This window comes from Ammospiza nelsoni, chromosome 4 (assembly GCF_027579445.1).
Source record: "Ammospiza nelsoni isolate bAmmNel1 chromosome 4, bAmmNel1.pri, whole genome shotgun sequence".
Classification (NCBI taxonomy): domain Eukaryota; kingdom Metazoa; phylum Chordata; class Aves; order Passeriformes; family Passerellidae; genus Ammospiza; species Ammospiza nelsoni.
In genome coordinates this window covers 59298380-59325427 of record NC_080636.1, presented here as the reverse complement: position 1 = coordinate 59325427, position 27048 = coordinate 59298380, and the positions used below count along the sequence as shown (strand labels likewise).

The window sequence follows — 27048 nt, the reverse complement described above, 5'->3', positions numbered from 1 at the left end:
AGAGATAGGTACTAGGAACATTATGTATTTTTAATTTTGGATTGTTTGAACTAGATGTGCTGTATCACCGTCTACTGCAATAATAATTAAAAAAAAAATCTTTCATCAGTCTGTTAAGACTTTAATTAAACAGGCATTAAGTTCTTGCCTATGCATGCAAAGTATTGATTGTGTATCCTTGAAGCCTGAATAGTCAGTCATGTTTTTTCCAGATCATTCCAATGCTAGGTGAGCAAAATAGCAAACTGAGAAATTTTTATTGCTTCATACTACTTTGTAAAGTTAGAGAAAATCAAAATAAAGAAAAAAAGGTATTGGAAGTTATGGATAATTTCATGGGAAAGTTAAAAACCCAACTCTAAAACTCCAACCCAAATGCCAAAGGGCTGGGTTGAGTTTTGCACTGAAATACTGGCTGCTAGCAACATCTCCAACATCTCTGTGATGCAACAGATACAGAAATAAACTAGCTCTTTGAGTATTTTAAAGCATCCTTTCACAGACTTTGGAGGAACAGGCAAAAAGCTTCTTTATATAGAAAGTGAAACTTATTTCCTTCTCATTGGAATCCTGGAAACATCTTTTTAATTCCACTGTTCTTGCACTAACTTACACAATTTTTCACAACCTCTCCATTATCCATATATATATTTCTTTAAGTGAAATGCAGATCTCTGTGCCAAAAAGTCACAATGAAAAATGTTATCTCTATCTTCTTCCAAGAGCAGTATCTGACAAAGACTGAAAATATTATCATAAAAAAGAGAGTGATGAAGGACAGAAGCAAGAAGTAGGCATTTCTATGCTTATCAATGATTACAAAAAGGATTTTTGTTCAAGGAACTAAGGAAGAATTGTAATAGGTGAAGTTCAACAAGGAAGGTGAAGTTCAAAAGGATAATATGCATATGTTTGCTCCTGTTGTTTCTTTAAATTATGTATTAGCTACTTAATTGCTTTTACAATGTAATTCCAACAAATACATTATGAACTATGCAATTATACACACAAAGAAATTCCAGGCAGCCTGACCAAAAGGGCAAGAGAGGATGCTGAAGGATGACTTGGGATCAAAGAAAAGACAATGTGAGACTGAGAAACAGTAACATCATGTTAATTGGTACAGAATCAGCCAACATAATGAAACATCCCCTGGGAAGAAGGTTCATTCACTTTCAAGACTGGCATGAATATTTAGCTGAATACTTTTATTTTCAGTTCTGCTCCATTTAGGAATAGCTGCTAAGATGTTATTTTTGAACGAATGCAGTATGTCCTCTGTTTAAAATTAAAGCTACAGGTGCTAAATGTTGCTCCAGTTGAGGGACTGTCCGTATTATATACTCTGAGGCCTGACTGAAATGGTGCAGTAAAAAGATTCAAGCATTGTTTCTTGTTAGTAAAAAAATATATTAGGAGAAAAGGGTAAAGAATACTGCTGGCACAACCACCTTCTTATCTTACCTGGAAAAGGTGAGTGTAGGGCACATCCTGGTGAATGAAGTCCTTCTTGGATAAGGTTACAGAAAAGTAACTGACAGGGGCGACTTTCTCTGCTTTCTTGCTTAATAAAGCCCTAAACCTGGAATTGCCCTTCCCCACCCACCCCACCCCTCAGGACAACAGCCACCATCCACTCAAGCAGCACAGTCACATCCAGCAAACACAATGTTTACCTTCCCCCCAACTGATTGCTCTCTTAGCAATGTTTGTTGAAATCCACAGGAAAATTGGATAGAAAGTACAGTAAAGCTATGATTCTAATGGATTAAAAAATCAGTGTATGCTTTTAGGATCAGCTCTTCTGCTTCCTGGGATAAAGCTGGGTAAATTCTGGCCTTCTAAAAGCTTACCAAACGCCCTACAGAAATGGTTCTTGCATCCCATGTAAGAATTATGTACATCATTATGAACATTTATCAGGTATAACACATACTGAAAGGTCCTGACCCTGTATTCACAGTCAGTGCAATAGTGTTTTTACTGAAAAAGGAAAAATACAGATTTTAAAAAATAATGGTTTCCTCAGGTTTCTAGATCTTGGAGAGATATTTTTTCCATCTCAAGAAACAAGCATGAGTGAAGGATTTTCTTACATTTTCTTACTTGCAGTGAATCACCAATGGATGACTAAGCGCACAAAATGGTAAGAAAAATTTTTATTTCAAATAATAACTTTGTCATAGCTTACTAATAATTTATTCATAGATACACTTAATGATGAAGATACTGCCAAAAAAGTGATGTTTGACCATTCATAATACAAATATTATCTTAAGCAGTAGAATTTTGCCAGCCATGGTAGCTTGCAGCCCATTTCATATACAGCAGTATTTAATTATATCCGTAAGTGCAGAGTGTCCAGATGTTGCATTTTAATTTAATAATGATGGAACCAATGAGATGTTGATAGGTTTGTAAACTAAGCCTTCAGAACATGGAGAGTTCCACAGGGCCTTTAAAAACAAACAAAACAAACAAACAAAAAAGAAAGAAAAGAAAAAAGAAATGAAATTAAATGAAATCTTAGTGATGCATGGTTTGATGGCAACACAAAGTAAATGAAGAATTACTGTTTCTGCTGTATGCAGTCATGCAGGCAGCATGTAATAATAAAGCTTCTTTCACACTAATGATCACAACACAACAATGATTCAATATGACTGATCAGCTTGCTCATGACACTGTTCCAGTCAGAAAACCCTTATGTATAACAGACTCCGTGTTTTTACTGGAATAAGGTCACCACACTGAACTAACAAAGGAAATCTACATGCAACATGCACACAACATTAAAACATTTCCACATTACAATAAAACTGTGTAAGTAGATCAGTCTGTAATAAAAAGCAGTCACCCTAAGTGTACTAATGCAGCAAAACCCATACACATTGCTTATAATGCAGTGGTTATCCATGCCCCATTTCTCAATTTTGTTTGTTGATCTTTTCTTCAAGGTGAAATCAAATTTTTATCCTTTTTCAGAAAATATACTCAACACCTATCATAAAATGCTGCTATTTTTTAGAATTCTTGATTATTATTGAGTGCATTTTACTAAATCCCCAGTTCATTCTTTTGAACTTTATTTAGAAGGCTTAGTGCTGCTATTTTCTACCCTTACAAATAAGACACTGCTAGTATTCAACAACGGATTCAGCAAGGTGTAGTCTGGTGGAGAGCTTTTTTGTTTCAATCAAATAAACCTACTCAAACATCCTCATTGTCAGTGTCGTACTGCTTTCTATCCTTAATGTAACAGATCACAGTGGATGTAGTAAGGACGTGCTATGAATTGTAGGGATAGCTGCACACTTAGGTTCCTACTGAGAGTAGTCATGAACTGCTTTCTTTACAATAGAAATAATGCAACTAGAACATACTGCAAATACACTACTGCAATTAAATTTTGAAAAGTCACACTTGTAAGTACAGCACAGAAATTAAAGTAAGAAATTATACAAAAAGTCTAGATGGATAAATTTAAGTGAAAAAGCAAACTTCTGGAGAAGTCTAAGGAGGAGACAGTGATGGAGCTAAAGCAGAAAAAAGTGGGAAGAGTTCTGTCTGAACCCAACAAAACTTCTAGGACAAAAAATTAGGAATATCTAAACAGCTTCCTCTGCTTCTCCCCCTATTCCGCTCCCCCACCCCAACACATCTAAGCAAAACTAGTAAGTTCAGTCAATACTTCAAAGTACCTCATATTTGATTGTACTTTCAAAGCAAGATAGCAGTGGCATAACTGCAGATACAAAGACAGAAGGCTGTGACAGAAAAATGTAGAATAAACAGAAAGATTTAAAATTTAAAAGGCAAGAAAAACACTGCATTGTTGTTGAAAATTATATTACAGGAAAAGAGTGCTTTTTTAAAAACCTAAAAATTACTAGTACTATGTTAATTTCGAGTCTGCGAGGAAACTCAGTCATAATACCATCATATTACTACAAATATTTAAACAGCACAGAGCTTATCTATACAAGCATCCAAAAGCCCACTTGCATGCCACAAATCAAAACTGAAGATCACTCACATCAATTAAGCATCACTGCAGAAGGCAAATTTCATTTTCCCTTACTCCTGAAGATGGCAAAATTAAATGCAACATATCCTGCTGATAATCAGCCACAGAATCAAAGTGTCTTTTTCATATGGCACACCTCAGTTTCTGTTCCAGAATCCACTTACTACTGAAGTTTCTGTGAAATCCTGTCCTCACTTTTCATATAGCACCACAAACACCAAACCCTCAGGACAAGCATTTATCTTCCAGTGAATTCGGCACCAGTAACTTGAACTGTTTTTCCCTGTCATGAGCAGGTGCAACAATTCATTCCTGTTCATGACCTGGTGGTTAAATGTAATTCAAACACCAAGTATGAAGAGGTTTGATGGTGAAGTAATGTGCTTCACAAGTGTTGGTGGAAGGCAATCATTAAAACCAAAAGAAGTATCATCCTAGCTTGACACCATCAAAGCTTGATAATTTGTACACAAACATACTCCAGAAAACAGATTTTGAAATGGTATTTTGAAGTTGTATAGCAAAAAATGGAAATTGGACATGAGAACGAGAGAAAATGAATGTTAAGGGAAGTTGTAGGAAGGGATGCAGCATATCAAGAACAACTTGGTTATCCAGATATTAACAGGTACACAGACATACAATCAAAGGAAATACTGAAATGGTTAATGGCTGGTTTGATTTCTAAAGATTTCTTTTTTTAAAGTAATTTTGCATTAGGGAAAGGTATATTATGCACAAGTTTTTATTATTTGCCTGTATACATGAGACTACAAACTCATAGACTAAATAAAAAAAATGGAGAAAAGTAACTCAGGAGTAAAATACAACAGCAGATGGACATCAGTCTCCAAGGGAAGGAGCAGAGGCAGAAGTAGGATGTATTTTCCAGTTTAGGTGGCAAAACACAACTCACTTAAGGCACTAACAAATACACAAACAGGGCAGGAGAATATTTAGATTAGACTGGAAAGTTCAGAAAATTCAACTACGTCACTATTCTGTTCCCTGCGTTTCTGAAGGAGAGGGGACAATGCAATGCAGTCCCTTTACAGTATCCATCACCCATGCTGGCTGCCTGGCTGGCAGCTGGGGAGGAACAGGAGCACAGCAGGAAGGTGCAGTTAGAGCACCCTCCTCCCTGCCTTCCACTTCTTCCCAATCAAACACAGAGGCTCTGCAGAAGGGAATGCCCAGGTTTTGAGAGGTTAAGGGAGGCATGCTGTCCAAGGTAATGCACAGCAAGCTACAAAACAAATATCCTAAAATATGTATCAGTATGGATTTTAATATTGCATGATGGTACAGGTGATAAAAGTCAGTGCCTTATTTGTCCCACAGCACTGTTGTGAACACAGTGCTGGTGATCACCAAAGAAAGGTAATTTTTGTCTGTGCAAACCAAACTGCAGCAGATCAACAGCAGCAGTACACAAGTTTGTTGTCTGAGACATCAGAAGCATCACACAAAATGTAAGGACCACTACACTGGAAAGAATGCTCATTAAATGGGGAATGATTTTAGAACCAGTCCAAAGCCTGTTTACATCAGCTTCAATCTCAATATGAAAGGCAAAGAACAAACAGAATAGCAGTTCTCAGATATGAAACCTATAACATAAGCAGAAAGCAAACAGAAAAGGCATTGCAGAAATCATGTCAGCTTGTAGGAATTTCTACTTTGTGGAGGATAAAATTAAGTACAAACTCTTTTAATCCAAAGACTGATAAAGATTGACAAAGTGGTGCTGAGTTGTACTTCCCCTGGTGACAGAAATAAGAATTGCCCTGTTTGATTCTTCTTTGAGAGACATTTTAATGCAAGTTAATCAGCAGTGCTCATGCTGCAGAGTGCTTGTGTGAGGCCTGCACAATACTTGACACTTCCTATTTTGCTGGCAGCCATTATTAGATGTGTATCCCTTAACATGAACTTGCAATCTGTCCCAGTGCTAGCCAACTGCATCTATCCCTCTTATGGTCCATTTCAGCTACCTCACCAACATGAAAGAAATTCTTCCTTGATCTCTCAATAAAAGAAAACTCTGCAAGCACAGAAAGATGGATGAGGTTAAACTGGCAATGATTATTAAAGACACATTAATAATTTATTATTTAGCAGACTCAACATCAATCTGTTGCACACATGGCTCTCTCTGCAAGACACCCAACATGTTTTAAATGATTCTAAGTAAACATATTGGAAAACAGAATAAATTTAGGTCTAACATAAGATGAGGATTCCTTGACACACTGCCCTAGAAAGCAACCAGCCTTTATAGAAACCCTGAGAGCCTTCCAATGTCTTCCCCGGTACACATACAATAGTCGTGTTGATATCTTACTTTCAATTTCCTCAAGGAGCAAAGTTGTCATGTTATTCACTTAAGGACACTGTAGCATTTCTCATCATGGAAGATCCCCTTTTGTCCTTATCAGAAATTACTTTAAACTTTGTTTTAATTCCGTAATTAAGTTTCGCATTAGACTGTTTTAATACAGAAAAGACATTAAGCAGTTTACTTTCCAGTTCAAACAGTTCTTTATGAGGAACATTATCTTTACTGCTACAGACTTTGTCTTCTACTTGCTTACTAAAACAGTACTCTAAAGCAATTTCTGCTGAAAAATCTCTTGTGCTGTACAGGGAAAAAAATCAGAGCTCTATCGGAAATATTATCCAAGAATTCAAAGCTATTGCAGGACATTGCATCATCTAAACTTTACTGATCACCTTGACAGTCAAATTCTGACTGTAATTATGTTATAACCCCTAAAATAAAATACATTTTAACAACTTCCATTCTGGTAACTGCTCACACACCTAAAACACTCATTCAATACTGTTTATACTTTTTCAGAGCAGTCCACAAAAACATTTCCTCTTTGTGAAACACTGCGTTTCCTTCTTCTTCACCCATTCCTTCCTAAATATAGACTCGCCTTCAGCTTTTTTTCATTACTGTACACCCTATGGACAAAAGGATTAATTCCTCATCTAAGTCAAAGTCAGAACTTCCATTTACTTTTAATGACACATCTAAATGAACTCCAAGGCTAAAGAACTGTCTCAACTACTGGAAGATGTCCAGAAGCAAAAACAAACAAACAAACAAACAAAAAAAAAAAAACCTGAAGCAGTGGTTTATTTTGGGACTAACCCTTCTCAATTTTTTCAACTGCAAAACAGGTAACTTAAGATTACACAGTGGAACAAAAGAATATATGAGAATATAAACCAAATCACTCATAGAGGCATTGTTTTAAGCATTTCTAAATTATTACACTGTGTAGTGTATATCAGTATTTGTACTACATTCATTAAACAATGCCACACAAATTCCTGGTAGCACTTTTTATCCAACTACTATTAGCTTCTAAATTTGAATTAAGGAAAAAAAATGTGAGGATGTCTGTTGTTGTTTGATTTTTTTAAATTAAAGCAGCACATTTGTAATGATGAAATGAAGTTAAATTTTCTGCTTACCTCTTAAACCAGATCTGAAATATTCAATGTATACTATTCTCAGAATGTGTAACTAATGGGGTGAAAAATACATATTGTATTGTCTGATTTGTTTTGTATTTTTCTATTTAATCAAATTTCATATTAGCACAATATTCTTGTAGTTGTACACATTTACTGACATCTGAATAAAATGATGTACAGATACTAGATACTACTTGCAACAGTTACAAGTTGTTCTTTAAAATCTCATGCAAAAGCCAAGAACGTAAATGTAATTGCCACTTGGATTCAACAGAAACACAGCTGAACTTAGCATTAATAGCTTTCCTTCACAGAAAAGCTGCACAATCTGATAAATAGAAGAGCAAGAAGTTTAAACAGTATTACAAAAAGTGTTAACACTATTTATTTGCACATTCCTCCTCACTGAGTCCCCCTAATTGTGATCATAGCAGGTTTGTGTTACTCCTGTAAATTCATTCAAATTTCTCTGCTATCAATCCCTTGCAATGGAAATTTCACAAGAACTCTGTACCACATAAATACAGGTGTTGTTCCATAGAAAAACATTCAACATTTCCTTTTATTCCTGCACTGCAACAGACTATGAGATAATGTATGAGATAATATATTACTGAAACTGTGATAAGGTAGGAATTTTACCAGGGAAGGCTGAAAAATATGTTCCCCTAATTGAAGAGAATGATGCTAAAGGAAAGGATTTATTTGACTTATTGTAGTTATTATGACATTTAACACTCAAATCTCAGCCAGAAAATTGAACCTGTTTGGGAAACGAGGTTCTAATGTTATTTTTTACTCCCCACCAAACTCCAAGGGAAAACAGACTGGAAAAAGGAAAAAATATGTAATCTGCTAACAGCATGAATCCCTGCAGCATAAGTACCACATATTTGATTTGGGAGAAAACAACCAAAAGCATAAATTATATCTGCTTAAAAAAAACACCAGGCGAACAACATAACCCAAAAATAAACAAAACAACAACAAAAATGCCCCTAACTTTACATGTTTCCTGTTCCCATTTTCAGTCAAATTTTATTTGACATCTAATTCACAAGAAAGTACTGTGAAGGATAACTGGTCACAGAAGTGGATATCATATTGCAATATAGAAAATTTTTTTAAAATATTTTTGAATATTCTGGATTTTTCAGCAGTAACATATACACACCTCAGAGTTTCAGTAAATTCCACCAGACATGATTTCACAGATACAGTAGAACATAAGAGTTCATGTTTGGTAACCCACAAAAAAGTCAGTGCAGATAAAACTTCCCGTATTAAAGCGTGAAATTTTGATGTTTCTATTCACAGAAGACAAAACTTTAATGCTCCACTGAAACAGAACTAAAAAAAAGATTTCAAAGCCTGCTTTAATTCCAGAGGTCTTTCCATAAACTTGAATCAGCATGTTGATCTATACCAATGAACAACCATAGCACTACTTTGCAGAAGAGTTTCTTAAAAATCATTGTTAGACTTTGCACAAGTCCCAGAATGGAACTGTCCTAAATGTTCGACAAAGATTATTCCAGAGGCTCATGTGAGAATCTCTTACCTATATTCAGGCAACACCACACACAGACAGAATATTTCCATTTTGAAGTACTGGGGAAAAATTATTTCTACAGTTAAGGATTCTTCATTGCCTGCATTCTTGCATGAGGACACAAATTATCAATACACATTCTAGGAGAAATTCTGGCAGATGCTCTTTAGGAAACAGAATTTTAACATCACTTGGCAAAACGGTACTTATTCCATTATCTTTCAATTTTCAAATCTTGTTTAGACAGCATATGACAATTCTAAACATAATAACCTCATTAACTGTCAGAAAGTGTGCAAATAAATACTGAAAAAAATTACAAAGCACTAATACATACCATCCGCATTCATTTATGCAAATTCTTAGCTCTCCATAAAGCCTAAAATTAACAGGGCATTGGCGTGCTGGCAGGCAGTTGTAATTATCTTCTCATGTTTCTGAAGGTACTTTAGAATCACCAAATCCATGCATGGACAACAACAGCAGAGGCAAACCAGCTGACAGAAGTCTGAACGCCCACAAACACAATAAAAAAATACTGTTTGATACAGCTACTTACATCATGGCCAACGAGTTCTGTCTGTGTGGATTTATCTGCTTGGCAAGCCAGAGCCTTCTGAAAGCACTGAGCCTTTTCCTGTAAAACAAAATAACGTTGCATAGGTGAGTCATGGTTTTCCTCACTGGGCGTTGCCGCTCCAAACATCCAGATAAATTCAAAACTCATGCATGGACAGCTGGTAAGAAATAGATTTATTATGGTGCTATTCACACTGGGAGGTTGATTTCCTTCCTATTGTATGCTTTTATAAATTTATCTATCTTTCTCTTAAACAGAGGGTGGACACAGATAGTCCAACTCTGTGCTACGGTGGGGCCCACAAGAAGGATGGCACTGAGGCAGACAGGTATGAAGCTCTGAGCAGCTGCAGGGACTCCAGCAAATACCAGCACCACTCCAACAGCAAAGAAATAATTTACTTGAAAATATCAAGGAATATGAACACTTGCAGATCACAAGCCTGACATGACTTCTGCCTTCCCCAACAGAAACATGTTAACCAAACCTAAGCATTTCTTGGGTATTGCACTGATTTCTGCTTTTCCCATCCTTGTCCCTCTGTACCTGAATAATTTTTGGAAGTGTGGCATGGCATCTCTGACCAGGCTTGAGCAAAGATATCTGGCTGCTTTGACCCAAAAAAAGCCCAGATTGTTATACTTCCTCTGAAACTGATCACTAAGCTTGCTGACTCTCATGAAGCCCATGAGCATCCTATTTCAGTTTCCAGAAGAAGGTATTTGATAAAACAACTCTAAATATGTGGGGTAAGGCAGGAAAAGGCACACAGGAGGGGAAGGAGAATGCAAAATTCTTTACTGCATTGATTTATGTTTTCCTGCTTACTGATTCAGTTTAATTTTTCAGTTGTATCGGTAAAAAATGCTTACCTTGAACTCAAACTCCTCAAGATGTACAAAATATAACTGAATGCTACTGACAGGAATGTATTGCAATAAAACAGAATTAGTTTAAATTGCATTTCAAGTTAATTGACTCTCAAGTTCTCATATTATTTGATTCAAGGCAAGGTATGCACATCACTACATTGCCTAAACAGCAGAAATAAGTCAACTCCTCAGTGACCCTTATCTCCAGTATTTCAACCCTTTAAATAAGGGTTGGAGGAAAACATAATTCAGACTGATCTCATCACTTGTACAAAACACTTGAGCCCAAATTTGCTGATGTTAACAACCAAGTTAAAACTGAATTCATGGAAAAGCAAATCCCAGTTCTCAAAGAAATGGTTTCTCTTCCTGAGGTTTGAATTTACTAGTCCACTCACTTCTACATATTTAAAAAACAGGCATTATGATATATCTACTATCTTATTTTACCACATTTTACTGCTGAGAAGCTCCATGAATTTTCAAGTTACAAACATAGATATTGAGTGTTCAAGTAAGATAGCAACTGAAGCAACACCATCATTAAACTGTGTATCTGATCTAATGGAACATTTCTGTTCTTTCTGTATGGATTCACAAATATATATTTTGAAAAAGCAGAGAGAAAAAAAGAAAAACATAATAAATCCAAATATTTATTAAGGCAGCAAATTAACCAGAAAGCTAGAAAGGTTGGAATAACAAATATTCTTTCCTTTCCCAGAGCTGCTCCTTTAACTATGTATATGCAGTGAGATCCATTTTTAACATATCCAAGTTCTGACACCACATTAACATGGTAACATTTTTTATTTATATTTTGCAAGCTAACTAATAAAATGGGAAAAAGTGAAAATTTCTACAAGTCTAGGTACTGGAAAACAAAGTTTGAAACTGAAACTCTCTTTTTTCTTCTCAAGTAGAGCAAAAGAGAAGATTAAAGATCTTTGCAAGCCAGGTAGCACACTTTCACATGGATTCAGAACAAAGAAGAGAGTTACCTGGATATCTACTCACACAACAGCCCTCTACCACCCTCACAGCATTACTCCTAAGGATGATTAATATTATCAGGTAGCATTTTAAAGTAATTTTTAAAGTTTTCTCCTTAAAAGGATAAGGAAAGCAAAAGGAAAGGGTAAACAAAATGGGTACCTTTGCCTTTCTAAGGACTAAGAAGGGACCAAGTAATTTATTGAAAAAATATTTTTAGGATCAGCCAAAGTACTTCTGAGTGACTTTTTTTTAAAGTGAGAGCATCTTTTCTTACCATCCTGTGTGTTGTTATTGCTTCTTATTAAAATAAGCAGCACAAAAGTACATTTGTAGGTGACACGGAAAAGAGCATGAAAAACTTCTATTTCCTGGGTCGATCCTAATTAGTGAAAAGGCAGGAAGAGCTGATGGCTGATTTAACAGCAATATTGCCAAGAACATTCACTGCACCCCTCTCTCTCTCTGAAGTACCTGTGTGTGTTTTGAGGGGAGAGAGAGAAAAGCTACATGGAAGGACATTTTCTCAAACATTGCAGTTGCTTCCATTATTGAGATTACTGATTTTGGCATTTCAACACCCACAGTGAAAAGCATTAGATCATGATCAATAAAGATCATGTTTCTGCCTATTTCTTCACAGGGGAATAAGTTCACACATAGTTTATATCTCAAACTAGCTCTGGTACTAGAGTGTCATGATTTGACTACTTACTATTTTATTACTATGTTTGTAATAAGTCACCAGAAGGTGCTGAAATGGGAAGACAACACATATCAGCTGATAACTGATGCAAGTAAAAATATTACAAGTAAATGAGAAAAGTGAAATGTAAGATAAAAAAAGTAAGAAATGTAAGACAAAGAAAACAGCTTAAGTCTTCCCCACTGAAAGGCAGATAGGAAAAAAGTAGTTATTTAGATTTAGGGAGTCAGCAGGAGTTGATATTGATACATCTTGAAACATGACACTGGTTTTCTAAAATATTTCTTCTCTGAACAGGAGAGTATCAAAATAATTTTCACAGCTTTGACTGCAAACATGCCGAAGCTATTTTTTGAGACTGTTTTCTTATTCCATTCCCTACCAGTGACAGCATGGTGACCACTTGTGGTGCTTTGTTTAATTGCAAATTCCAAAGAGAAAATGCTTGACAACTACTTCAAATGGTCACATTAAATCAAGGAGCAAAACTTACTGCTCCAGCTACTTAAAAGGAAACCTCTATTGTCTAGTAGAGCTGTGGCTTCAATCCTCATAAATTATATTTTGTCTAGTAGATAGCATATTAAATATTTTTTCCTAATGGCTGTTTCACCTTTATTGTTACTTAGTTTAAAATATAAAATATCATAAATTAACTTTTTACCTCTGTCTGCTATAATCTGTACAGATTATTCTAAGACTTCATGAAAATAAAAGTAGTGTTTTAATGTTTTGTCTCAGCATACACCCAGAACAGCCTCCAACAGCCACAAACACTGCAGTCAGATTTACAACTTACTTGTAATTATTTCTCTTAACTCAGGCATTAATCCCACTGAGAATAACAACTTATGTTCACCACAGAACTGGGGAGAAAAAGCTGTTCTTCAGAAGACTTATAAAAATGCAAAGTCTTTTAATTCTGATGTGCTTCGGGATTAAACTTAATCAACAGCAGCAGTTAGGCAGAGAGCAAAGGGATAACAAGTAGAAAAAAACCTGCTTTCCACCATCTATTCTACCTAATTTACAGACTACAATGAGCTACAGAATTGACTTTATGACAGCTATTTCCATAGAAATTGAGTCCCTATTGGTTTGAGTCTCAGTTTGGGAAGAAAACATATGATACCCAGCATAGCTCCAGCGATCAGCTGCAGTACAGCTGAGTCACATCACACTTGAAAACACTTTGTGAAGCCCAGCAAGAAGCCCAGCTGTCTCTTGAGCACAGCATGAGAAAACAGCTGCAACTTGGTTCAGCTGTCCACACATAAATGTACTATGAACTGAGGTGCTACATAGCCACAACAAATTTAGAAGCATTACTCTGGAACCACAGCGACAAACAGGTGTGACCATCCCCAAGGGGACTATTTCACTGATCAAGAGAAAAACATGAGAAAACTCAATGGAAATGCATCCAAGTATGCCTAAATACAGGTTTCACTGAGGGTTCTAGTGCTGTCAAATCACTGTAAACAACAAAACTACACAGAATCTCAAAGAACATTCCATTGCTTTCACATAGGACTCTTACACAAACCAAAAGAGTTTTTCAGTTTTTACATTATGAGACTTTTGCAAAACACAAGGCAAATTTCTATGCATATGATAAATATGGCATCTGCCATGAAAGACAGCACACCTTCTGCTTTGATTTCTGTCAGATCACAATATCCAGGTAAAAATCAAGAAGGGCTAAGACAAGCCTGTCTCCAAGCAGTTTGCAATACTTCAAGAATTAGTTACTGCCAAGTCTGAACACATCTGATGGAAAAAAGACAGTTTCTAAAAATGCAATCACTTCATAACAGGTCTTTGAAGATCAATAATACTTATCAAGGTTTAAAATCTCTGACAGAGTCACAAGTCCTGCCATAGACACGCCAGCTAACCTGACAGTACTGCAAAGTAAAACTAGATCCTAACCAGAGAGGGTTATTGCTGTTTTAAGTTTTGAAAGCCTTATAATCCCAAGTATTGCCTTAAACTTTTCATCCCCAAGTTCTGCACTATAAAAACTCTTTTGCTGAGTGCTGTATGACCTTACCAATAAGAGACAACTCCAAACTTTGAGAGCCCAGTCTATCTAATCAGAAAGAGAAAACACACAAAAAGTGAATCTCCTAGCCCACTGAGCTGACAAATGTCAGAGACAGGAAAACAGTCTTTAAAATGGTATGTTCTGACTCATTTATTTGACTGGAAGGTGCTGTACTGTACAATTTGCTACTACCACAGTGTATGTGCTGCAAAATTAAAAATAAATGTTTACAGGTATGCAAAACCATCTCAGACTTTCAGAACAAGGATTTTGCAAATATACCTGAGATTTTAAGTTATTTTTCAATAGCACCCAGGGAAAATGCTTTAAAATACAGCATTTAACAGTGGGGGATATCTGTTTGTTCCATGTGAAAAAAATCCCTATTTAATTTCTTGGAGAATTTCTTAACAATAGATGTATTTTGATTAATTACTTACTATTCTACCTGTTGCATCAACAGAATGCTAAACTATTATTAGAATTTATGATTTATATTTTAAAGCAATACCCATATATTGTTTATTTCTATCATTCAGTCATTCAGTAAATCTGAATAGCAAATTGTCATTTTCTTAGTGATTATGGCTTCCATGGCTACTTTTAGATATAGACCTATGTAAACAGATCACTAAAAAAATAAGAGGAACTTTTCTACTGATCATAGCTCAAAAACAAACAAACAAAAAACCACCAAAAATCCCACCAAAAACAACTACAAAAAAAACAAACAAACAAACAAAAAAAAACCCAAAAAACAAACAAACAAGAAGAACAAAAAACCACACATAAAAGTCACATACTCACATATGGCCCAGACATGGCCATGCATACTTTGAATAATGCAATGCAATAAAAAATTTATGTTGTCACATTCTGTGAATAATATGGCCAGAACAAGTGATGCCAATCTTAACACCCCAACAACAAAACCAAAAAACCAAAACCTGAGAAAGTTATTGGGAGGAAAGGAAACAGAAGCAGCTGTGCAGTCATAACCCTTCAAAAGGCTGACATTTCAAGTACAGGAGCTCATGTAGAAATTATCTCGACAAATAGCCTTGAACCTTTAATAGGTATCATTGTTAGTTTTAATTTGTGTTGTGGTTGCACCCAGATGTCCAAGAAGATATTACCAAGTCTTACTGTAGCTCATCTACTAGAGAAGAGTATCTCTTTCAGCCCATATATCCTTGGGTTATCACTGCTACACCGACTGCTAGGACCACCCAGACATATAAAATCCTGTCCCAAAATATAAAACACCTAGCAGATAAGATGAGGAGACAGTATAACCCCAGTTTGCTAACTCAGAAATGGTGGTACTGGGACACTAAGCCCTACACAGCAGCAAAACACACAAAAAACCCACGTAAGCACTATTGGCTTAATCATCCCATAAATAGTTGAAGAAAAATCTTAAGTGATTTCATGTGAAGGTACATGAAGAGTGATGGAGTGCTGCATAAATATGTAGCCCACATCTTGTGTCCTGGAAAAGCAGGCTTCCTCACACCACTAAATTCAACACACTCACTTTAGGCTAGGAATTTCTGGGCTGAGTTACCTTCTCAGAGCCCAAAGCAGAAGAGTATTCAGTACAAAACTGAACTGGAAGATAACTTCAAAGGAGAGCTACACATTAGGGTTCAAAGATTCAACTTGTATGTCAGTGATTCACAGTGCTTTTACACAGCATTTTTATCTAAATGGACATCACAAACTGGCAGTAGAATTCTCTTCAATTAGTGCTCTTATTTACTTAACTGAACAGTATTAATTAGCCCCTCTTAAGATATGAAACAACTTACCAGTTTTTTACACACCAGTTTTTGCCCCTTCATGTCTAAAGCACTTGATCATCAAAATAAGCAAGTTTAAATCCATTTAAGGTCTGCTTTTCTCTTATTTACTATCTGAAAATGGAGATGAGACAGTCTCTAATTAAATTGCTTGCAAACTCACGTTCAGGTTTTTCAGAAATAACTGCAACTTAGAAAATCATACTCCTTGAACAAGGAAATAAACATATTTATTTCAAGTATTTGTCTCATGGGGGTTGCACGTTACCTCTCTCAGTCTAGCATGAGCTAACTAAGAACCTGGATAGGAAAATATGGATTAGATAGTATATTCCTGCCTTTCTGCTTTCACTGAAATATACTGCAATAACATAACCTCTAGGTGGTATGCTCATAATTCAGCGGGCAGTGTCATGCTGACACACATACACAAGGCTAACATGTAAATGGACACAAACCTACTAAATTTAGTTAAGAAAGGAAGCACTGTTTATAACTTTGGGTTTTTTTCTTCCTTTATACCTTTTCAGAACAACCACATTTATCACTTTTATGGTGTACATGACTTTAAATGCTGCCAGGTTCTGCATGGGTACACAAACAGAATTTCAGTCTGTCCAAAACATCTGCTTTGAAAAGGCTGGAGTTATTTTTTTGTAACTTCTTTCATGTTTTTTTTGGTGAATATCCCTATTCATCAAAACAAAAGCTCTCTGCTTAAAAAGATACAGTACAACATAACAGCATTATCAAAATCCTCTAGCATTACCAACAGATGCTTCTGCAAAAACTTTAATATAAGGCTTTACTTGGGGAAGCTGTTTCATTAACTTCTGAAATTATCCAAGGCGTTTATTCACCTTTTGTTACGTTTTCCTTCCCTACCTACCAGTGAAATGCTAACATCCTTTAGGTCTCAAAGAGGAGATATTTATGAGCATTGCCTATCAAATATTTCAGTTGGTTTGAGGTTTCCTTTGTCTCTGTGCACAGAGGGACATTGGTGGGATGTGATTCACATTAGTGCCAGTCACCTGATGCACAGATTTAACAACATGCATTAGACAGAGTGCAAAAATCATTAAATCATCACAGTCCAAATTGCAACTGTTGTTTATTGAAGGCTTCTGGCATTAATTAAACCTCACATAGCTAAGTATTTACAACAATTTTACAGATTGCTGTCTTGAGGAATGAGATTCACAATTGTGGCATTAGGAGCATACAGTACAAAGGCAATGGAAGGGTCATTTGTGAGTTCTCCCAACAGCAACTGCATGAGGAAGGCAGATTTTGATCATCTGTTGGTCAAATGAATAGAGTAAAATAATCACATAAATCAAGTAATTGCTGCCACCATGGAAATCAACAAATCCCTGGACCAATCTCTGTGCTAAATAAGGCTGCAGTTTTTTCACTGATTTCAACAACATATAATCCCTGCATCATTGTAAATATATCCAGCAATATTGAAAACAACCCACAGCTGCCACTCTGAGCTGTTGCCTCTATGAATCTAAGTCAATTACTCAATACATTTTGGCAGGTGTTTTGGACAGAACCATCAGTTTGGGTTTAGCACAGCCAGAAAAGAACAATTCTTTGACTTGCTTTTGTCCTGCACTGGTGTGCAGCCCATTCAATGCACACATTCAAATGCACATGCTGGAAGTGATCACACTGCCTGTCCCTCTAATTATTTTTTTACAGTGGTCAACTCTAACTGGTACAAGCAACAGAGTGACTTTCATGAAAATCTGGATGGAAAAGGAGGGCCTTAGCTGGCAAGGGGCTTCAGCAGGAGCTGCAACCTGAAAGTCAGCCCACAGGTAACCAGCAGGGAGCTGTGAAGCTTCTTCTGCCCAGGTAACACTCTGGAGCCCAGAAGGGTTTTTAGGGATTATATGGGAAAGCGAGGCAAGGAGAATTATAGGGAAACAGAGAGCTTCAATAAAGGACTAAGGGGACATACTCAGGATTTAGCAGTAGAGCTCAGGAAAAAGCTTCAGTCACTACACCAGGCACTCATACTGCAAAGACTTTTTCCTGGGCAATTAACTGCTTAAGCAAGGACCAAAAGGCACTTTTACCCTTTGTGAACCTTCTCTCAGGGGAAGTCACAGCATGGTTTTTGCCAGTAATTGACACTGGAATGTTATTAAAGTAGATAGCTTTTTACTGTGAGTTCAGGTTCATCATTCATGCCCTCCATTTTTACCCAGTCACCTCAACTGAGACACTGAAAATTAAGTTTGAAGCACATCATATTCAATTCACTAAGACAAAACCAACACACTTTAATATGCATTATCAGGTATTCCAAACAGTATTGCAAGGCCCACAAGTAATTTTCAGCAGCTCTGTACTACTTTGTCTAAGCAAAATAGTTGTGACCAGACAACATTTTCATTCACTTTTACAACACCAAAGCAATCCAGAAGTGAGGAGCATATCAATCTCCCCTTCTTTCAGACATGTCTTTAACTCAGAAACTTCCCCAATGATGGGAGTTTGACTTTGTGAGAGCTGTGAGAATGTTACAAATTCTACAGCAAATAATTTGGATACCAGGACTCAGTCAAGCATTTTAGCAATAATATTTTGACTTCAACTGGTGAAACTAACTAAATATGTAGCAAAGTATTTTCATTATCATCTAAAAATTTGAGCTTTCCAAGCATCTGCAAATGATAATAACAAGTATGATATTGTACAAGGAAAGTAACCATTACATTCAAGTTTTTGGTATGATGGCTATACAAAAAGGCAACTGTTGCACAAAGAATTGAAATAAGATTCATTTTACTATTTCCAGAAGAATTACAGGATCTTCAGGAAAGGGTACTGAAAAAAGATCTGGCATTTTTTCTTCCTTTTAAAACTACAATTTCTCATTGTTTAAGGAAATGGTGACTATACCTTTATTTCCCACTGACATATTTCATAAGCAAAACATGTTACTATGGTCCCCAGATTGCTGCTGCAATCAAAGCAAAAAGGATGACTTATAATCATGACCATAAAGCAGCTGTCACATAAAACTGTTCAAGGAGGGGAAATCACAACTGAAACTAGGATATATTAATAAAAACATGAGAATTACATTATATGAGTCTAAAGACACACCCTGATACTTCTTATAGTGTTTCTCAGACAAAAGAGGAATACATTTTCATTTTGCCTCAGAAAATAGAAGTGAAAAAGATGAAGGGGAATCCACGGCACTTGAAAAACATTAATAGCCAGTTTGCACTGAAACATAAATTCACTCTATCAAATAAACCATCTTTATTGTCTCATAATCAGCCTGTTGGAACACTATTGTTGATAACAATTTTTCAGCTAAAATTTTTACAAGTGTTTTTTAATGCTGTCCCAGTGGTGTCTGAGCTCATTGTGTGTACCTATAATGAAAAAAGGATTTGTCTGCAAATGCTGCTTTTAGATAAGCCAGTGTTGCCAAGGAAGATGCCTCATTTCTCAACACACACAGAAGAGAGATGAATCCTGTCTGTTGGCCAAAGACCAGGGACTCCCTCTGATATCCAAGTGCAAACCAAAAAAGACAGCTTTGAAACAAAAGCACTTTCAAGCTAGGCAGGTTAAAAGATGCAATGAATGGCTGCAGTAGAAGATGGAGCTATAAAACTACAAACATGGTCCAGTTACACTACACCAGTGAGCAGCAGAAATCCTTTGGGGGTTAATAAATAAACAGGTAAAAAGCAGTTCAGGAGATCCCTTGAGCTGCAAACTGATGGACTGGGAGAGCACTGAAGAAAATATTGAATTTCTTCAAATGCCAGCTTTTCTGAAAGCAGCTGCTTGTGGCCACCACTGGAAACAGACAGCTCAAGGGCTGGATAAACCCTTGCACTGACCCAGTTCAGATTTTCTCATTTTATATTCCAAAGACTAACACAAATCCACTCTGGTTTGTAAGACTTAAATATCAGACTCCCAAGAACCCAGCTGATATTGTTACAATGGACAAGAAAATTGGTTTCCTCTGCTTTTCATCCAGCCATTCCTTGTTTCTTAGTACCTAAAGGATACTTTGTGTAGACACAATAAAACCAACCCCTCTAATATAAAAGAAATCCAGACAACCTATTTTAACCTGTAACTCTTCGGGAACCATATGGCAGCTCTCTCAATTTTCAAAATTTCAAGCTGAATGGAAATTATCAAACATGCTAAAGAAACAGGTGTGTTATTAACACAGAAGTGAAAAGATACTCTAAAAGACCCTCAAATTATGCATCCAAAAGCATTCAGTGAGACCTTGGGGATTGCAACCTGTGCCTCTACACCATACTATTGATATTTGGTTCAGATTTCTGTTTTCCTCATAAACTTCCTGCACTGTCCTCTCTAAGATATCTGTGGACTTAAAAATTAAGTATCACCTACAATCATTAAGTGCAAGCTGTGTAAAAAGCTAAGCCCATTTTTGTTCACTGATAATTTAACAAAGTCAAAAAAGGTAAAAATCTTGATTTTGCTGTGTTCCTTAAATAGGTTTAGCAGAACCCAATTAGACCATGTCCTTCTGGGGTTTGGAGTTGGGTTTTTTTTAATCCAATTATTCAATCCATTTGTTTCCTGATTATCTACTGCTGAAACTCAAACTGGTTCAACAGGCCAACAACTCAGAACATCACTGAATTCTCAAAACTAGATGCATATGAATAAACTGGTTCAGATCCCTGCCAATTTGATAATCACAGAGGGTTTGACATTTTTGTGTCTTGAGCATTTATGGCACATTATTCCATTCATGGCAACCAAGAGTCTCATTCCTCCAAATACAACTCATTTACAGAAGGCTGTCACATGTCTATTTCCAAACTGCATAAAAAATGAAATACAAAAGCAGAAAACAAAACAGAATTACTTGAGCAAACATAATTTATAAAGTACAGATACGGTAGATGTAACTTGTCTTCTGTGGAAAACTAGCTGAGTTTTTCACAAGTTCCACAGAATTCCTCAAATAGATTGTCTTAAGCTTTCAGGTTCTTCTAGCTATTTGTTTTAGAAATGCTGCAGAAAAAAATGGACTTGTTATTTATAAGCACCACTCTATATCAAGACTGGAAAGCTTGAAAAGTGATGTAGTGTTCAATATCCTTAAGAAGAGATGTTCAGTTTATTCTGATTACACTGGCTTTTCCAGCATCCCTTACAGAGACAGTATTTGCTTTCCTGTCAGAATATGCATACAAGCAGAAGCAAAGAAAGCAATTACATTTTGAAGTGCCCAAATTGCACCCAACCTGTGAAAGATTTAATTGTTTTTGGCAGCCTAAGTGTCCGATTCTACCACAGTCACTATGGTAGACATTATAAACAGGTGAATTTGCGCCTTTTTTCTGTTCTTCTGAGTGCGCTTCATTTCTATCCTAGCCTGAGCTTGTTTTCCTAAGGCACTCCAGTGATCTTCCATGACAACTGATCCTATATATTTAGCTCAGTCCCATCCACGTGCAAAGTTCTACCTGCTGGAATATAATGTTCCATTAGTTGTTTGTTTTGTTTATTTATTGATCCTGGTGGAGGTGACTACACAGCCTCACAACTAGAAGGAAACCACAGCACCCAGAGACATAGTCAAAGAACTTGCACAAAACACACATGGAACACACATAAAACAAATAATTTTTTTGCCAGTGGATATAGAAACACTGGGGTTATAAGAGAACTTCAGATGACCATATTTAGTCCTACAGCTGGTCTCTCATCAGCTCAGGTGGTACTATTGAGGTTTAGCTTCCTTAGGTTGATGTAATTTGTGTGATTTTTACACTGTTAGAGACCCAAAACCACATTTTATTCCCATCATAAAAACCAACAATAAAAATAAAAAAAACCACCAACCAAAACAGCTCCCTCCCCTCCCCCCAACTGCACATGCAGCTTCCTCATTACTAGCAATCAGGATAGTTAAGAATTGGACTCAAAGGCTACAAAACTAAAATTCTGACACAAAATTCTCAGTTCTATTAATCTGAGTTCAATTTATCTTTTCATCTGCACTAGATTTGAGATGACCACCTCTTGTACTCTTTGCTTTCCACTCATGTGTCTCCTTGGAGACCTGCTCCTTCCTTATTTTGTAACTTTTCCTGGTCCTTTCTTTCCTTGCTATGAAATGGCTGAAAACCTTTGTTCTTTTCCTGCCCCTGAAACACTTGGCTCTTCCCTTTAGACTTCAGTCTCTGGTATGTGCAATCCTGAAATCCAAGGTCTCTCCCCACTGCAAAACTTGAGTTCAGGGGCAGCCACAAGAGTTGGCGTCTCAAGTGCCAGGGTTGCCATCTTTTTTAAAAGTTCTTTCTGAAGCAGTAAAGGTGCTCACTTGACTGCAGAAGTTATCTATGAACTGATACTTTTATGGCTTTGGAACATCCTGAGGCATGAAAATACAAACACAGCATCTTTGTTATTCTCCTTACCTTTTTTTTTTTTTTTTCCCAGCAAGAAGCAGAGCACTTGTTTTCTCTGTCACAGGAAAATTTACAAACTGAGTATATTTCTTTTATATTGTGTCCTAGATGTGGATCTAGACTAAGAGCCCTTTAGAGGGCAGGGTGATGTCCCTCACTTTCTGCTTCCTCTTCCAACCACTGCCTCACATGGGATTTTTTTGTTCCTCCATCTGGCTCCAGGGAAGCAACCAGAAGTGGAGCTACAGCTGAGTGTGCAGCTGGGACTCCACAGTGTCACCCTGAGTTCAGGACCTCCTAGTGACACTATGGCAGAGCAGCACAGCCTCCACCACACTGCATACGATGCCAGTCTTCACCCTATCTTCCTATTCTTCCAGAACTCCACTGCTTTCCACAAAACTGCCTGCACAGCTCAGATTTTATAGAAACAGCTGAGTCAACTGGGGCATTAAATAGGTCAATGTGGAGGACACAGCCAATGCCCCCCTGTCAATACACAGTCCTGCATTACCAAGTTCTCACAAGAGAAACTAAGACCACCTTTTTCATTAATGTGCAGTCCCCAGAGCTGGCACATGGACCATATTGGGCTTCATCAGAGACAGGTAAGAACGCTTTTAATGAAATGGAATCTTTTATAGATCTTGTCCTAGAAGCTAGCTGATGTTGATTCCTTAGCTTATCATGGCAGGAAAAAACAGCCCTGTGCTGTATGCTGACCTTACATGGTTCAAAGTGGAAAAAGAATACATTTTCTATAAAATTTCAGTAAATATATGTTTATGCACAGACCCCAAAGTCAGTGAAGGAAAGGAAAGGAGGTGCTCCAGACCTGGAACAGAGATACCCCTGCAGCCTGAGGTAAAGCCTGAATGAAGAAGCTGTGCCCCTGCAGCCCATGGAGGTTCATGGTGAAGAGAGAGCCACCTGCAGCCTGAGGAAAACTCCATGATGGAGCAGGTAGATGGGCAAAGGAGCCTCTTACTCTGTCTAGATCCTGTGCTTGGAGGGGAGATTCCCAGCAGGACTTGTGGCCCCACAGAGAGAGGAGACCACACCAGAGGAGGTCTGCTGGCAGGACCTGTGACCCCATGGGCACTGACCCTGGAACAGTCTGTTCCTGAAAGACTGGACCCTGTGCAAGGGATCCATGCTGGAACAGTCTGTGAAGAACTGCAGCTCGTGGGAAGGACCATGATGAAAAGGTTGGTGGAGGACTGTCCCCTGTGGGAGGAACTGATGCTGGAGCAGGGCAAGAGTGTGAGGAAGCTGCCCCATGATAAGCAAGCAGCTGCAGAGACAGTGTGTGATGAACTGAGCACAACCCCATTCCCTGACCCCTGCAATGCTGTCACAGGGGGCTAGAGCAAATCCAGAGCAAAGCTAAGCCTGGGAAGAAGGGACGGGTGAGCAAAAGGCTTTGTTAAAGATTTGATTTTACTTGTCTTTATCCTGATTTGATTGGCAACAAATTAAACTGACATCCACAAGTCAAGTCTGTTTGTGTCAGTAATGGGTGTGTGACCTCTCTGTGTCTTATCTCAACACACAGAGCCTTTCATTCCACTTTCTTTCCCCTGTCCAGCTGATGAGGGGGACTGATGGACCAGCTTTGGTGGGCACCTGGTGCTCAGCCATGGTCAGCCCACTTGGGCCTGCAGAGATGTGCCCCCAGACAAGTGGGATGAAATTCTGCATGTACCAGCAGCACAGAAGTGTATCACCACACTGGGCCTTTACTGCCGGAGGGCAAAATGATGGAAAACCTTGTTACAGTGTCCAAAAGAAATGTTACAAATTCTGTTTACATATCTCATAAATACAACGGTATTACAACAGTCTCAACTACTAAAGTTATACCTGGCAGAGTGGAAGTAGCTGCTTTGCACTCTAGAAAAACGCAAAGGTTTTGAATTTAATTAAACACATATTTTTAGCAATTCATTCTCAGGCAGGAAAAAATAAAAAGAAATACTCCAAATTGCATTGTCTTTGATGCTACCCTTCCAGGGAAATCTTTAAATTGAACACAATGAGAGATCCAAGGTCAAAAGGGAAAGGATTGTGATGTACCATACCTCTCTCTGAGATACCCTTTCCTCTTCTATTTTCATTCATTTTGCAGTTCAGAAAGGTAGTCACCAGAAATTCAATGTTCTGTATCAATGATTCTCACCAAATTGCCTTGCAGTACAGGTCACACAGTTCATATACTCCCCCCTGTTCTGTCTGTTCATGTGTTTCAGCTGACTGCTTCAGACAGGTGGTTTCTTTATCCATCTCTGAATTTCTGTTCCCTCCAGTTACTGAGTGGTAGTCTCAGGTTGCTACTCTGAAAGAACAGTAATTCTGATTTCCCCAAGTGTACTGTGTCATTACAATCTGTCAGGTTAGCATATCCAGCTTATCACTTCATTCCCCATCCAAAAAAGGAAGCTCCAAAACAATGTATACCCTTTAGACTTCTTTTGCAAAAGTAAACCATGAGCACATCATCATGTTTTAGTCACAAGCACAATGATAGAATACTTCAGTGGAATATCAAACTAAGTAACTTTGTGGAAAATCTGGAGAAAAACAGGAAGATCCTCCTGCATGCTTGAGCAAATATTATTATTTATACAATTCAGAATGTCACAAAATTAGTTATCTAGACTCTGAAATCTACCATGAAACTATTTCCTACGTGTGAAACAATGTGAAAGTAGAAACATATTTCTTAAAATGATTTGGGACCGTGGGAAATCAAGTGCAGTCAGACATTAGTTCAGGCAAAATATTCCAGCAAATCAGGTTCAAAAGATGAAATGAAATTACAAAAAACACACCCCAAACAAACAAACAAGAAATAAGTTCAGTTATACAGCAGCAAGCTGGAAAAAAAATTGTTTGTATGTCAAAGACATCGTTTTTAGTATGATAAAGAGCACTGCTTTCTAAATCCTGTGCGGGATTTTTTTTTGCTTTGAGTTTTTGCTGGTCTGTTTTAATAGAACACCACTAAAGAAGCATACTGCCCTATTATTTGTTCTGTAATAGTAAAAACCTTACAAAACACTGGGGAACATTTACTGTTTCTCAAAAGGGAGTTTTCCCAAAACAATAGTTTCAATTAAGTTCAGCCTTCTCAGGTTTCTTTTTTCTTAACAATTACTTTATCTTGGGAATTTTGCTGTTTTGTTTTAGGGTTAAGTGTTTAATTTGTTATCAAAAAATTAATCCATGTGAAATACAACTTTTTAATTGATTTCTAAAGCCTCCATCATCCAGCAGCAATTACTGGCATGAATGGGGAAATTTTCAAGGCTTAGCTCACAAGGATTTACACCTTGAGTTTGGCAGAAAAGAAAAAACAAAATCTGAACTACATAGCGTACAATGACTAATATTGCATTATTAAATGCAATAAACTCTCATCAGAAGATTAATTTCTCCCTTTTTTTAGGGGTTGGGGTGAGGAGGGGGGAAAGTAGGATGGTGGCCCACATAACTGGAATTCTTATCACTGCCAGCAGGAATATGAGCAGAAATAAAGCCAGTCTTCTGTACCTCCCAAGGGAGCACTTTGCAGCCTTCATTTTCCTTCAAGGTTTTGTAATTATATTTCCATAATTTATTAATATAAACAATATTATGACTTAGGTACTTCTTAATTTTATCCCACAAAAAGAGCAAGTTTGAATTTTCCACTTATCACTGTAATAGCCAACTTATTAAAAATGTGTAGCAGACCTAAGTGATAACAGGTTATCCTCGCTTTCCAATATTTCTTTTAGAACTATCTTTTACATATTTCCCTGGAAGAGAGATACTTGAACAATTTGGCTTTCTTCACTGTAAAGTGACTCAATCAAAATGAAATTCATGTAGCTGGTTGATGGACCAGCTTGTGAAACCAAGTTGTAAAATTTTGGGGTGGGTTTTTTGGGGGTGTGAGGGGTATGGATTATTTTTGGTTTGGGGTTTTGATTTGTTATGTTTTTTATTACAATGCAGTTTCGGATAAAGCTGTTAAATCCATAAATAACCCATTTTTCAAGTGCTGGAAGGACACAATTATGTGTATTAGCTTCCATGAGGCTCTCAAATACCAATTGTATTTGAAGACTTATTCAATTTTCAAGGTAAGGACCCAGAACCCAAAATTTAATGAGAATTTTAAAATATCACAAGATAAGCATTTAGTCTACAAAACTTGTCTCTCTGATAAATTCATGCCCTTAAACCAGAAAAGCAGAGAAAAGGGAGTTAAGTACTCTCTTCCTATAGCATCTGACTAACAACACATTATTTCACCAACTGAATTAAGTTCTGAAAGGCCAGTGAGCAACAACTGTCCCTATCAACTTGTCAAGTAAAAATAACTTTAATGAAAACCTGAAGCATCAGCCCAGAAGTAAAGGCATTTAAAAAAAACCCATAAACACAAGAAATTAAGTTGCAGAAAATGAAGGGTATTTCAGAAAATACTATGAAAACTAGATCCTGGAGTTTGAAGAATGGGTGTTTTGAGCATGAAATTCTAGAG

The 27048-nt window shown here is 37.1% G+C and overlaps 1 protein-coding gene across 4 annotated transcripts in view; it reads right to left on the bottom strand.

Annotated features, from left to right (window-relative positions):
- Positions 1-27048, bottom strand: part of CCSER1 (coiled-coil serine rich protein 1) — a 626504-nt gene that overhangs the window by 215025 nt on the left and 384431 nt on the right. For 2 of the 4 annotated variants that reach the window (XM_059470534.1, XM_059470535.1), the window contains one exon: positions 9628-9705. In XM_059470534.1, the coding sequence (XP_059326517.1) occupies positions 9628-9705 (78 nt within the window). Of the gene's footprint in view, positions 1-2183; positions 2457-9627; positions 9706-24694; positions 24853-27048 lie in introns of those variants that run through there. The other 2 variants (XM_059470536.1, XM_059470538.1) reach the window with 2 other exon arrangements.